General features: G+C 36.3%; 1 protein-coding gene across 1 annotated transcript in view; it reads left to right on the forward strand.

Annotated features, from left to right (window-relative positions):
- The window catches only part of LOC101859900, a gene marked incomplete in the record, with an annotated part of 238,499 nt that extends 234,025 nt beyond the window's left edge, over nt 1-4,474 (forward strand). The window contains 3 exon segments of the mRNA XM_035970319.1: nt 90-277; nt 946-1,170; nt 1,846-4,474. Of these exon segments, the coding sequence (XP_035826212.1) occupies nt 90-277; nt 946-1,170; nt 1,846-1,975 (543 nt within the window).
- Between the last annotated feature and the right edge of the window lie 8,199 nt (nt 4,475-12,673).

The raw sequence follows: 12,673 nt of genomic DNA on the forward strand, positions 1-12,673 counted from the left end.
CCCTCCCTCTCCCTCCCCCCAGTTACGTATTTAACTATTCACCTCAACAACACTCATTCACGCACCGTGTCACTGTCATCTCTCCCCAGTTCGGCAACGACACCTTCAACAAAGGCCGCATCATGAATGCAGCATTCCGGGAGGCGGTCAAGCTCTTCGACTTCCAGTGCGTCACATTCCACGACGTGGACCTGGTGCCGGAGGATGACCGGAACATGTACTCCTGCACGGAGCAGCCCAAGCACATGTCCATCGCCATCGATAAATTTTCTTATGTGTAAGTAGAAGCTGTTATTGAAATTTTATTGTTCCACCCTTCTTAAAAACAGGTAAGATTATTAATTGCTTTGTTTTAGTAAGTGTTTTACGGCACTTGCAACACAATGAGGTCATATAAGTGCCGAAGATTAGAGGTGTTACAAGAGAGTAACAAACAAAAAAGAAGGAGGGGAGATAAAGACGATAGATAAGATTATTTAATGAAATGCCCATCTTCAACTGGACCAAGTAATGATAAGGAAACTTTATTTATACACTCTGAGTGCTTTACATCGATGGCATGTTACCTCACGTAAGACCATAACAAAGTCAGACTATAATTACAATTGTATTTTGCTTACACAAACAACATCAGACTAAGAACCGTCTAACACACACATAGTGAAACACGCTTGTAACGAATATGCACATAGCAAAACAAGAACATAGTGAGCACACTGATAGTGAACAAATTTTCAGGGTCAGAATTTTCGTTTATACATGTCGTAAATTCTTTGTATATCAAATATATAAAACACGTAACAGAAAAATTCATGCATAACGAAACGATATCGTCATCTCGCCGATTTTGCTGCATGTATGTTAAACTGTTTCATCTTTTTTTTTTCTTAGCATTGGCCCAATTTTATAAACTAATTTTTTATTTTTTTTTAATATTTTGTACAGACTTCCTTACCAGGGCCTTGTCGGAGGAGTCTTGTCCTTCCGCAACAGTCACTTCCAGCTGGTGAACGGCTACTCTAACATGTACTGGGGCTGGGGCGCGGAGGACGACGACATGACCACACGGATCCTGCACAGGGGGCTCCGGATATACCGGCCGCCCAGCAACATTGCCCGCTACAAGATGGTCAAGCACGACCAGCGGAAGATTTCAGAAATGACTGTCAGGTAGGGTAGCATGTTTGGTAGTGTGTGTGGGGGGGGGGTGTCTGCTGGCAGGAGAAATTATGTTCTTAAATGTTGCACATTGTTGTTGTTGTTGTTGTTGTTGTTGTTGTTGTTGTTTTTGTTGTTGTTTTTGTTCGTTGTTGTTGCCGTCCTTGTCCTTGTTGTTGTTGTTGTTGTTGTTGTTGTTGTTGTTGCTTTTGATATTGCTGTTGTTATTGTTTAACAATCCAGTTGTGGATTAGAGTTTAGATTAGCTGGTGTGTTCTAGGGTTTATTCTTCTTTGTTCTTTCTGTCTGTCAGTTTTACCTTCAAAATCACTTTGTCAATATCAAGCAACTCTTGGCAAAAAAGTGGGAATTTGTTTTAAATTTGGTGATGGCTTGAACACATGGAAGTATGCTTGTCTGAGTAAACCGAGCAGACAGACTGATAAGTTAATAAACTGTCATTAAAGAAATTGAAGGCCTGAATAGTGAATTACACTCAGCCCTAAAGAGTTTAAGATGAAATATAATAGACAAGATAAATAAATGATTGCGTTAAATCAGATGCAAGCTAAAGAGAAAAGAGAATGCATAATTATTAATTGCTGTACCTGAATCTTGGAATGTGTTAATTTTATACCTTATACTAAAGCTGTTTTCTTTTTTTCTCCCCCACCTCTTTCTTTCCAGAATGAAGCTGTTGCGATCAGCCGCCCGGCGCAGTAAGCTGGAGGGACTGAACAATGTCATGTACAAGGTGTTGTTTACACACAAGGAGAAGCTCTTCACACATTTTATGGTGGATATAGGCAAGCCTTGACACAGGCCTCATTCCTAGACAACATTGAAATTGTTAATGTATTTATTTATGCATGGTTTTGTGAATTTAGAAAGAAGGAAAATGAGCTGTGTACCTGTATAATTGCGAAAATGGAATGGATCATGTTGTGTGGGGTTGAAACTGAATGTGCTGTGTGGCCTTTTGAAACATATCGTCAATGCTTTCCCATAGATTAACCAATAATAATTGTAAAGATAAGGACTGCTGTGTGCATTGCCTGAAGCTTGCTCTAAGTGAGAGGAAAGATGATCCAGAGTTTTTCTCCTTAACATCATTGATGATGTTCTTGAAATGAGAGTGACTGCACATTCATGTTCGTTTCATCAAGAAAACATTTTAAGGCAGAGATTAAGGGCTCCATGGTAAAACAGAATGTAACCATTTTCTACAAAACTGAGAAAAAGGGAGAAAATTCTCTGAAAACAAAAGTATGAACAAGATATAATTTTATCCTACTAAATGTCGAGGGACACAGTAGGCTACATTTTGAGAAGAAAAAAACAGTTCTTCACGTCAACTCTTATCATAAGATCATGGACTGGACAGGGTCATCCAGAAATGCCCAGGTTTGGCATATTGTGCGTTTTGTAAAAGAACCGTTCAAAAAGAAAACATAATGTTTTTGATGGTGTGCATTCTGTCTCATTCGTATTATAAAAAGTTAAGTGTGTTAGTGGCAGTGAGATTATGTATTTCTCTTGAAAAGAAGGATGGCCACTTTGCTCATCATACCTCTGCATGCTTTTGAGATACTGGCTCAGTATTTGTATTTCAAATTTTAAAAAGAAAATTAATGTTTGATTGTAGATGAATGTTGAAATGTGTCAACTTCTTCATCTTCATCCAGTCCTGTGTCATTCCATGCTTTAAAAGAGCTTCTCTGCCTCAAAATGACATTAGAAAAGAAATTGCTCCTTAAGGAAAAAAAATGTAGAACATAATATAGATTTTGTTTTCCAGTTCTGCTGCACCAGAGTGGTGGCGAAACACTTTCTCTGTTGTGCCTTGTCATTTCAAGGCACGCTAGGTAGAGGCTGATAGCAACAAAATTTTTCTGACGTCTCTCTCTTTCTCTTTGAGAGAATGGATAGATGTCCTGTGCAATGCAGCCAGTTTATACCAGATCTACTTGAGAGCTGGTCAAATGATACGGGAGTCCACCCCACTTTGCAAAGGTCTGAGCATAATGGTGGAGGACCCACACATTTTTTTTGTTGTATCTTTGATGTGCTCAGGCCGGTACATGGAGTACTTGAAGTTGCAGACTGCAGACTTTGAGTTCTATCTAGTCTGTGATACATCAAATGCAAATACTGTGTGTCTTTCTCCTCTGTGGAGAGAACTATGTGAGCATTATAAATGGCTGTTGTGTGCATAAAACTGCTTCATTCTTAATGTACCTAACCATGTTTCATGTTGCAAACATTGGGGAGCAGCATGTCCCATTGTAATCACTAGCTGTTTTGTTGGCTCTGGAAAGAACTGTGCCTGTCATGGATGTACATACAAACATTGAGTGTTTTGATTAAAACAATGGAATCTTTCATTTCCAGTAGTTTGCTCAAATTCCCCTCCTAACCAGGACGTATTTCTTTTGTGTCTTTTGCTTTGTTTCTATCGTTTCATCATACAAATGTGTGGATTGTACGAATAATTTGAGTTGGGAATGATAACGGATCAATGACTTTTTCTCATTTATCATGCTTTTTCCTTCATCTAAGGATAACAATCAAGAGAGAAATAATTGTAATTTTTTTTTAATCTTTTTTTTTTCTTTACATTGATATTCAGTGCTGCCAAAGAGAATGTTTTAAATGTCTGTGTTTTGTTATGTTGCTAATATTAAGAAGGCTAGTTAGTAATAATGATCATTATTTATTATTAATATAAGAATGTTAATTTTGAAAGTAGGAGTTTTTGGCTTTAGTGGCACGTCCAAATTTAAGCACAGTTTAGTCAGACAGGATTGATTGTGTTATTCTGTGCTGGAAATGTTCGCCTCATCTTGAACTCTAAAACTTGTAAAGTAGTATTTGGATTTGGATTCCATTTCATTTTTTGAGTCCTGCTTGCGATCAAGGAAGATTATTTTTTTATAGTTGTCAATGTAGGAGAGATTGCGACATTCATTAAAAGTCTATCCACTATTTATACTTTTTCTCACTTTTGTTTTATTTATGATCATGTTTTGTTAGATCACAAGGCATTGTATATTATATTCCTTTCTTCCGACATTTTTGTTCCTTCTTTTTTGTTTCTTTCATCTAATTTGTTCTTGCTAGACTATCATATTACCTTCCTGATGCATATACTGCTGGCTTACTTTTTTTATTCACTGTTTAGGAAATTTCAAATAAACTATCTTCAACATACCTCTTTGAGAATCTCATTTAGCCAGGTCCTTTTTACAGAAACTTTGCAGGGGTTAGATTCCAAGAAAACTAAGTTTGCATAATGAGATATCTCTATCAACTTCATCAAAATAATTGCATTTTTTATTTCATCTGTTCCTTTTGTGTTTCCATTTGTTTGTACGTGGCACTCTCCTCAGTCTGACAGGGTTGTGTCAAGTGTTACGTTGTGTCAGTTTTAAAGTTGTCATCAGGAATGGAAGATGTTTCAAAGAGTAGAAAGTTGCAGGCTGACTGTTTTTGGATAAAGCTCTGATACCTTTATTTTGCACTCGCAAAATTGTTCTTATTTTCCCATGCTCTTGAAGGTGATTATATAAGGTTCAATTCTTGTTCATTTCATTGATTCATTTACCTGTTAATTTCTGCTGTCGATCTGTTCTATTTTTAACTACTCAGTACGTGCTGGGCTTTATACTTTCATCCTGATCTCTTCTGTTCCATAATCAATGTACAAAGTGCAGCTAATTTCTCAGCCAAACAAGGTGTTTAGATTTGTAACTTGCTCCTACAGGTTAGGTTTTTGTCCAGCCTCAAGAAGGAGAGCTATGAAGTACCAGTACACGTAAAAGTAGGCCTATAGACATTATTATTTTAGCTGATCTCCTCTTGAGGGTTTCTTCTATCACTTCTGACAATTTTTGTCCAGAAGCAGACATGAACTCTTTTGCTGGGCACTAAGTAGAATTTCAAAGACTCCACAGCTGCTGTACTGAGTTGTACAGCGTGGGGTTTTTTGGGGTTTTTTAAAATAATATGCTGACCAACTCACGCTAGACGACTGTTTCTCTACCACCGACCTAAGATGTGGGCTTGTGTCTTCATTAAGTTTTGTAGGTCTTTATTTTCATAAAGTACCTCACTTTCAAAGTGAAAGGATCTCTGAGGATCATATCGTATAATGTGAACCTTCAAAAGGTCCTGGAAAGTAAGTTTTCAAATCTGCCATTAAAAGAAATTAGATTTTTAAGGAAATAATTTCATGCAAGGAAGGAAGATTTAACTCAAGAATAGATAAGTAATATTAGAATACTTTTACATTGCTGCTTGTCAGAATGATGGCTTATCAGCAAACAGATAGATCTGTGTTTGGTACGGAATAAGTCAAGGAAAATCAGCTCGGCTTATCCTACTTTTATTTTTTCTTAGAACCATAGATTTGATTACACGTTCTTGTATCATTCTTGATGCTCGTTGGCTCTTGCTCTCAAGTAGGATAAGACTGTTTGCCCCCACCAGAAACTATCCTGTCTGTGGTATAATAAAATATTTCAACCCACATAATGTCTTTCCACATGGTGCACAGTTACCATCACTTTTGGTAAATACACAAAGATAATGACGTGTTCCACTGTATCTTTTCTTGTATTGTTTAATGCCAAATTCTGCTGGTGTTCGATGAAAGACCAGTTTGTTCTATAGATAATGTAAATTATGCCAGGTACGGTTACCTAGTTAGCAGTAGAAATAATTTCAACCCTAATAGTTTGCAATTCATTGTTGAGCTGTCTTCTGTTTTGCTTCAACGTTAAGTAATATGCTTACAGTTCTCTATGGAGTTTATTCCTACAAATATTTAGTTAGTTGTAATGTTGCTCTTATGCACATCTGGTATACCACACATCATACAACAAAGGTCACTGAATGAAATTGAAATGGAATATGAGCTGCAAAATGAAACGTCTGTTAAATTATATGATTTACCTTAGAGAATAAGAAAAAGAAACTTTCTTGTCAAGAGGAGAGTTAATCGGAGCAATTTTTGTTAAGGGGGGAGGGTGTTACATTTTTTTTCATGCACAAAAATGAATTTCAGCGCTTTCCAAACATCTCGAAATTTTCAAAAAGGGTGAAATAAACAATTGCCAGGCACTGCAAGAAACACCTTGTTGTGATATGTGGGGACATGTGAAATGAAACATAACAGCATACTTTCTGATGACCGTTTATGTTTATCAGTCAATATGGATATGTCACGCAGTTTTCATTCAGTTGTCACTGAGAACTGCTTGCTCCTATAAAAATGTGCCATAAGAGTAATATTCCTGTGTTAGAAATGTGTTAATGCTTTCAGTCATTTAAGCTATGTATAAATGTGTGATATAGACTGCTTCGGATTCTATCAATGTCTATAGATTATATCCTTGTTTTAATGCCGCCTGTGTTGAACTTCAGCTGAAAATGAGCTTTGTTCTGTTACATGCAATAAATCTGATCATCTTTTTGTGTTGTTTGAGTGTCGTTGGGCACTGAAATTTTGCTGAACTGATTCGCTGCTTTTGACTGGAGTTCTTGCACGGCCAAGTTTTAACCCGTGAGATGTCGAAGAGTGTTCTCACCAGCACTACTGTATTGAGCATTGGGTGGGCCAGACCGACACCGACAAAAGAGTATGTTAGTGCAGGCCTGGGGGGACTCAAAATAGTAAACAGTTGATACTGAGCAAGATTCACACAGGATTGTCAAAATGTTTAGAACTGAGTTGCGAGATGGCATGTCCTCAGGTGTACCTACAAAAAATACTACCCATGGCAAGCAATAAAATTATTCGTCCCCACATTAGAATCACTGTGCTTGAACATGCATCCGTTTGGTTGTTGAAGGGGTGAGTCAGAACTCTTGGTTCGCTTGTGACCCCACCCCCTAACATTCTCCCACCTTCCCTTCAGGTGGTGCCCAATGCACATGTCATGCCTAGAGCACCTTATATGGGTCTCCGTGCTAGTCCTCTCAGGCAGTGAATCTGTTAGTGTGTATACCGACATATGAAGAGAATGTCAACTTTACTAAAACATATTATCCGGTCATCGTCTCTAGGCTGGATAAAGATTCCTTTTGTTTGGGGGTCCATATAATGCATCATTCAGCTGTGTTAAGGCTTTTCCATCAAGACATCAAGATACCAGTGGATGCCTCATCATTTTTTTTTCTGTCACATTTTTTGTTTCATGATATACAGAATATTTTGATACATTGTTTATAGTGTGTGGCTAATGCATTTATTGACCTCTGGCCGGAAAAATGGGAAAGTTGAAGTTATATGTCAATGTGTAACATATACAGCTTAAAATAGTGATATGCTAAATCAGTTTAAATGATTATAGACCTCTTGAAGATTTCAAAAGATTTAAAAACATGTATGCTATCAGTATTTGGATAGATATTCATTAAAATTTTTCTCGCTTATACTAGATGTGGAAACATTTCTGATTATTAACAATTTTGCCCATGTCAAATTGGATCTCATCCTTCAACAATTTTGTCATTGTGAAGAGAAAGAAACTGAATAAACATTAAAAGTAACAACTAAGACATCATATTATCTCAAGGTATTTTTTAATAATACATTTCATTATTGTTCTGGTTGAGTTGGCCAACAAACTGGCCAATATTATGTGTATTAATTAAGCATTTAACTTGTGAATATCACTGGGGGGTTTTCATTTTGTCCTTGTTCCTGGGTTGTTGTTTTTTTTCCCTTCAAAACAGTGAATATATCATGATAATTGATCTAAAGACTAGTTTCTTTTTATGTGTCTCTTTTTTACTTGCCATTTAGCCTTATGTTGTTGTTTTTTCTAGTTACAACTAAGCAGTCCACTAAAAAAGACTAATAGAAAAGCTTACAGATATTTAAAAACTTATGCTTATGTAAAACAAATTCACTCGGAAATAAGCCTCTGAATAATTTTTTTTAGATCTTATTGTTTTTAGTTGGCTTGTGAGTTGTCCATTTTATAGAATGTTTTATCTCAGAACAATTGAAAAGTGTTACTCTTCAGAACCTTCATACTCATCAAATCAGAATAAATTAAATCAAAGTTCTTCCCAAAAAGAAAGCTTCAATACTGTACTGATTTTTCAATTTTACCTTTTCCTTGTAGTCTTTAGTTGATCTCCACATTTTTTCCTGTAGACAGACTATAGTAGGCCTACATTCTTCCACAGCATTGTTCAGGACCAGTCACTTTTCCCTAGCTAACAAAGGAAATGATTTAAAATCCTTTTGTGATCTTTTTTTTTTTATATGTAAAGGAATGTTTTGCAAATATACATGGCACTCACACAGCAAATGTTTACAAAGAGTATGTAGTGTTTTAAGGTTGTTTAACACCTACTATTGCTTTATTATAAGCGAGTGGATGGAAACTTATGGATAGGTCTCATTTGGATGCTCTGAACGTGACAGTGTGCCACATTTGTCTGATTTTGAGGACTAATCTTGAGTTATAGGCTGGCTATATTTGTGATCCCATATTGCCCACATATCATAAATTCCCACATTTTGTTAATCCTAAGAAGGAGAAAACAATGTGTTACTGATGTATGTGCAATAATCCTTGCCTAGACACAATTTGCTTTCACAATGGTTCAATGATGCTTTCAAGTTTTTACTATTTATAATGATGTGATGTTTGTTTTTGTCATTGGTGAATTCAGCGTCGCACTCAAAATGAAAAAGAATGTTCTGATGACCAAGCTTGTGGTCCCACTTGAGATTTCGGGGGTGAAAGGAAAATATATTCAAAGAAGGAAAATAAAGCTGGAACCTCACAATGGGATTTAAACCCCAAATGTCAGCATGTCTCAAAAGTTTGTGTACGAACCTATCCACAGTTAACATGTGGATCAGTACTAGCCACTGGCTCTGTGGCAACTGGTAAAATTAGCCGTGCAAATATCTTTGGTACTTTTTTTGGTATGGGCATTGTATATATTTGTGATAAGCTCTCAGCAAGCTTCATTGTATGCTGAAAGATTTAGCCTACCTTTTGGGTTTTTACAACAGCTTGAATATAAAAAATTAAATGCATTACCAAAGGCTTAAAATTCAACCGGGACCTATGAAAGATCTAACAAACAATTTGGCTTTCACCAAAGAAAATTCAACATGGCAAAATGGTAGTTTTTTTCCCGTTACACAAATACATGTAATATATTTTAGTGACTACATAAATATCATAGTGAATGGGGTGAGAGAGAGAGAGAGAGAGAGAGAGAGAGAGAGAGAGAGAGAGAGAGAGAGACAGAGAGACAGACAGAGACACAGAGAGAGACACAGAGAGAGACATAGAGAAAGACAGAGAGAGAGAGAGAGAGAGAGTTCTGACAGTATGCGGCATATCAACTGTGATTAAAAAGAGAAGTTGTGATCCCTTTGCAATCTGCAAATTACAAGTGCAGGAATTACATAAGATGTGATAATGGAGTATTAATGATGAGAATGGATTTTATTTTTCTTTCATTAACCCAGTAATCTTTTGAACAAAATGTTCACAGTGCAATCTCAGTACTCGTTGTCAAGTTCAATCATTTCTGCATCTTCATTTGATTTCAAGCACATTGTAGCTCACTACTGCCTCCTCCTTCCTCAACGTTGAATGTAATTGTTTGAAGCTGCTTACCCAAAGCCAGAGTTCTCGCCTTACCTGAAATCAAATTCCATGCTCACAGCTGCTATAAAGATAAAAGTACTAAGCTTGTTTTGTCAGCTTTCATGTGAAGAATTTTGAAGGGATGGGAAACACAAACCACACAATAACAGAGAGAATGCTTCACTGAGGATATGTCGTATTGCTCAAAGCTGCACGTTAAATTTGTTGTCAATTGGTCAACTGGTCTGACTCATTGCAGTACAGTCAAAATTGTCCAGTACGGCCACCCATTGTCGAGGAGAATTAGAGTGGTTTTCTTTGACAGTTGGTCGTCTTGAACTGTGTCATAATTATTCATAAAAATACAAAAAGCACAAGGGGGAAATGGGAAGTTGTCATTTGTGTGGGTGATTGTTTTGGACAGGTTGACATTAGATCAGATTCAACTGGATTTAATTTGGTATCAGTTGTATACTCAGCACACTAGAAATTTCACAGAGTGACAGGACTCAGATATTAATGTATCTACTTTTGAAACCGCTATTTCTACAGGGAAATGCTGCACAAAACAAAAACAAACTGCAACTTATAAACACGATAACAGAAAGTCATTACCTCTCAAAAACATATGAAGAACTACAGTTGAATAGAAAGTTTGTTTGTGTGTGCAAGAACAAAACTGCAGAGTTCTCACAGACTATTTTACTTGCTCATCTGATTTCCAATGATATCCTTCAAGATATAACATAATTTACCGAAACAAAATAACAAGCATTTATGTGAATAGATAAACAAAGAAGTAGGATCTTATCTTGCTGTTCTCTAACTGTGTGTGTGATATTGCATTGGTCATGAGACTATCCCACACTGACATGCAAGAATAAAGTTTGCCAAGATATCTTTCTGTCTATCAAGTTCCTTCATGAAGAATAAGTGGTAAACTCACTCAGTCTTCCCCATTTCACTAATTTTGTCGCTGATACCATAACTGTAATCATTTTATCGTAGAATTTGTCCCCCACGATGGAAAAAATGCACTAAAACATCATGGGTCCAACTTTAAATAGATTATTTCAATAATTTTTAATTTATTGGAAGAGAAAATCAAGGCATACTTATAAAGCTTCACATTCACTTATCTTTTGTGTATGACCCATGTTTTAAATCCTTAAATTGAAGAATGCCATACCTGCTATCTGGCTTGGCTTTACATAATTAAGCACGTCTATTTCAGATGGAAAGACAATTAAAAGGCAATCAGTATGTCCTTGTTAGTAAAGTGAGTGTCTATTTCAAATACGTCTTCTTTTCTTCTTCTTCTTAATTGCATCACACTGGAAGTTTGGTATCTATCCATATACTGGGCTGTCCAGCTCAGTTGCTCCTTTATCGACATGTTTATCTTCTCCTGTAGTGTAAATGGGGTTAGCCACCTTTCCTGTCTCAGGGCTCTGCATGTGTCCTGCACAGCTGGGGGATGTGTTCCGCAGTTTCGTCTGTTTCTTCGCACAGACATTTTGATGATTCAAATAAAATTTGTAACATTCTGAACTGCTGAGACAATGCTGGAAATCCTTATTATGAATATCAGTCAAGATACTAGATAGAATTCAAACTAGGTATAAAGGATAAAGGAACTTTTTTGGGGGGTCTTACTGACCAGTAAAGGTTAGTTGTGGGAGTGTGATAGTTAGTAAGAGATGTTGGCTTTGTTGAAAGAGAAGATTTTTTAAGTGGCAAGTTTTATTTGTCTCTCTGGTTAATTTCGAGCTGTATTAGAAATGTTGCATGTGCACACATACTTGAACTGTTTGCAAGAATAAAGTTTGCCAAGATATCTTGTTTGCAACACTTTGTGCCATACAAGATATCACACAACTAGCTATGATATGATTTCAGGAACAGAACACTGCTGGTTCCCATGTAGCGCCCTGTATGTGAATACAGTTTGTATACATTATGCGTGTATGTATATATTTTACGTAATTTATGAGTACAAATGTGCATTATTTATCCTGATAGCTGAAAGATTCAGTGATGCACACACCCACCTAATGATTTGTGCTTGAGGTTTATGCAATTGATAAGAAAATTAATGTGTTCTTGCCTCATAATCAAACCAAGTCATTTGCTTCCATCAGAGAATTATCTTGAAGATACGTAACAATTCTAACACTCATTATTCCTTTCTCTTTTATAATATTTTGAAAGATCATTCATTATTTCGAATTTGCTGAATATTTTACAGGCTGGGAAAGAAACAAACTTATGATAAATACATTGTTTTTAGTTTTTGTGAAGGATAAGGGAATATTTTTTTTGCCTGTCCTCTTCCTTTCTAATTCTTTTCTGGGGTTGTTGATTTTTTTTTGCGTACATGGTTTGAAGGTGCCCACTAGTACACCTTAAAATTCCTGCTTTGCTCTCCCTCTGTCATTTCTGTCATCACGTCACAATTGTGCTTGTCTTTACTCAAACTAAACTTTTCTTCTTCCTTTCTTCAAACTCTTGATGCTTCTGTATGTTTTTCTTTCGTTGCTTTGTATGAGTAGCATGCCTCACCATGTTGACAAAATATAGAGCAGCTTATGCCATTTTCTGTATCTTCCAAATTTGAATTTTCTGCCCTTTATGATGCTCTAATAAGTTTGTCGCAACAGTATTTTGAATCCGTATTTCACTCAAGGTTCCATCATATCACAAATCGTTAATAACATGACTAAATCCTATCCTCGTTTATCATTCTGATCTATACATGTAATGCTGACAGTCAGGAGCTAATGTTGAACCATTACATAACCGGATGACACTGTTTTGATTTCACTTCCATCATCATTGTTATTGATCTGTAAGACATTACAAAAATAAAAAAGTGCATATTACTTTGCGTT

The sequence above is a fragment of the Aplysia californica genome, unplaced genomic scaffold (genome assembly GCF_000002075.1).
Source record: "Aplysia californica isolate F4 #8 unplaced genomic scaffold, AplCal3.0 scaffold00011, whole genome shotgun sequence".
NCBI lineage: Eukaryota > Metazoa > Mollusca > Gastropoda > Aplysiida > Aplysiidae > Aplysia > Aplysia californica.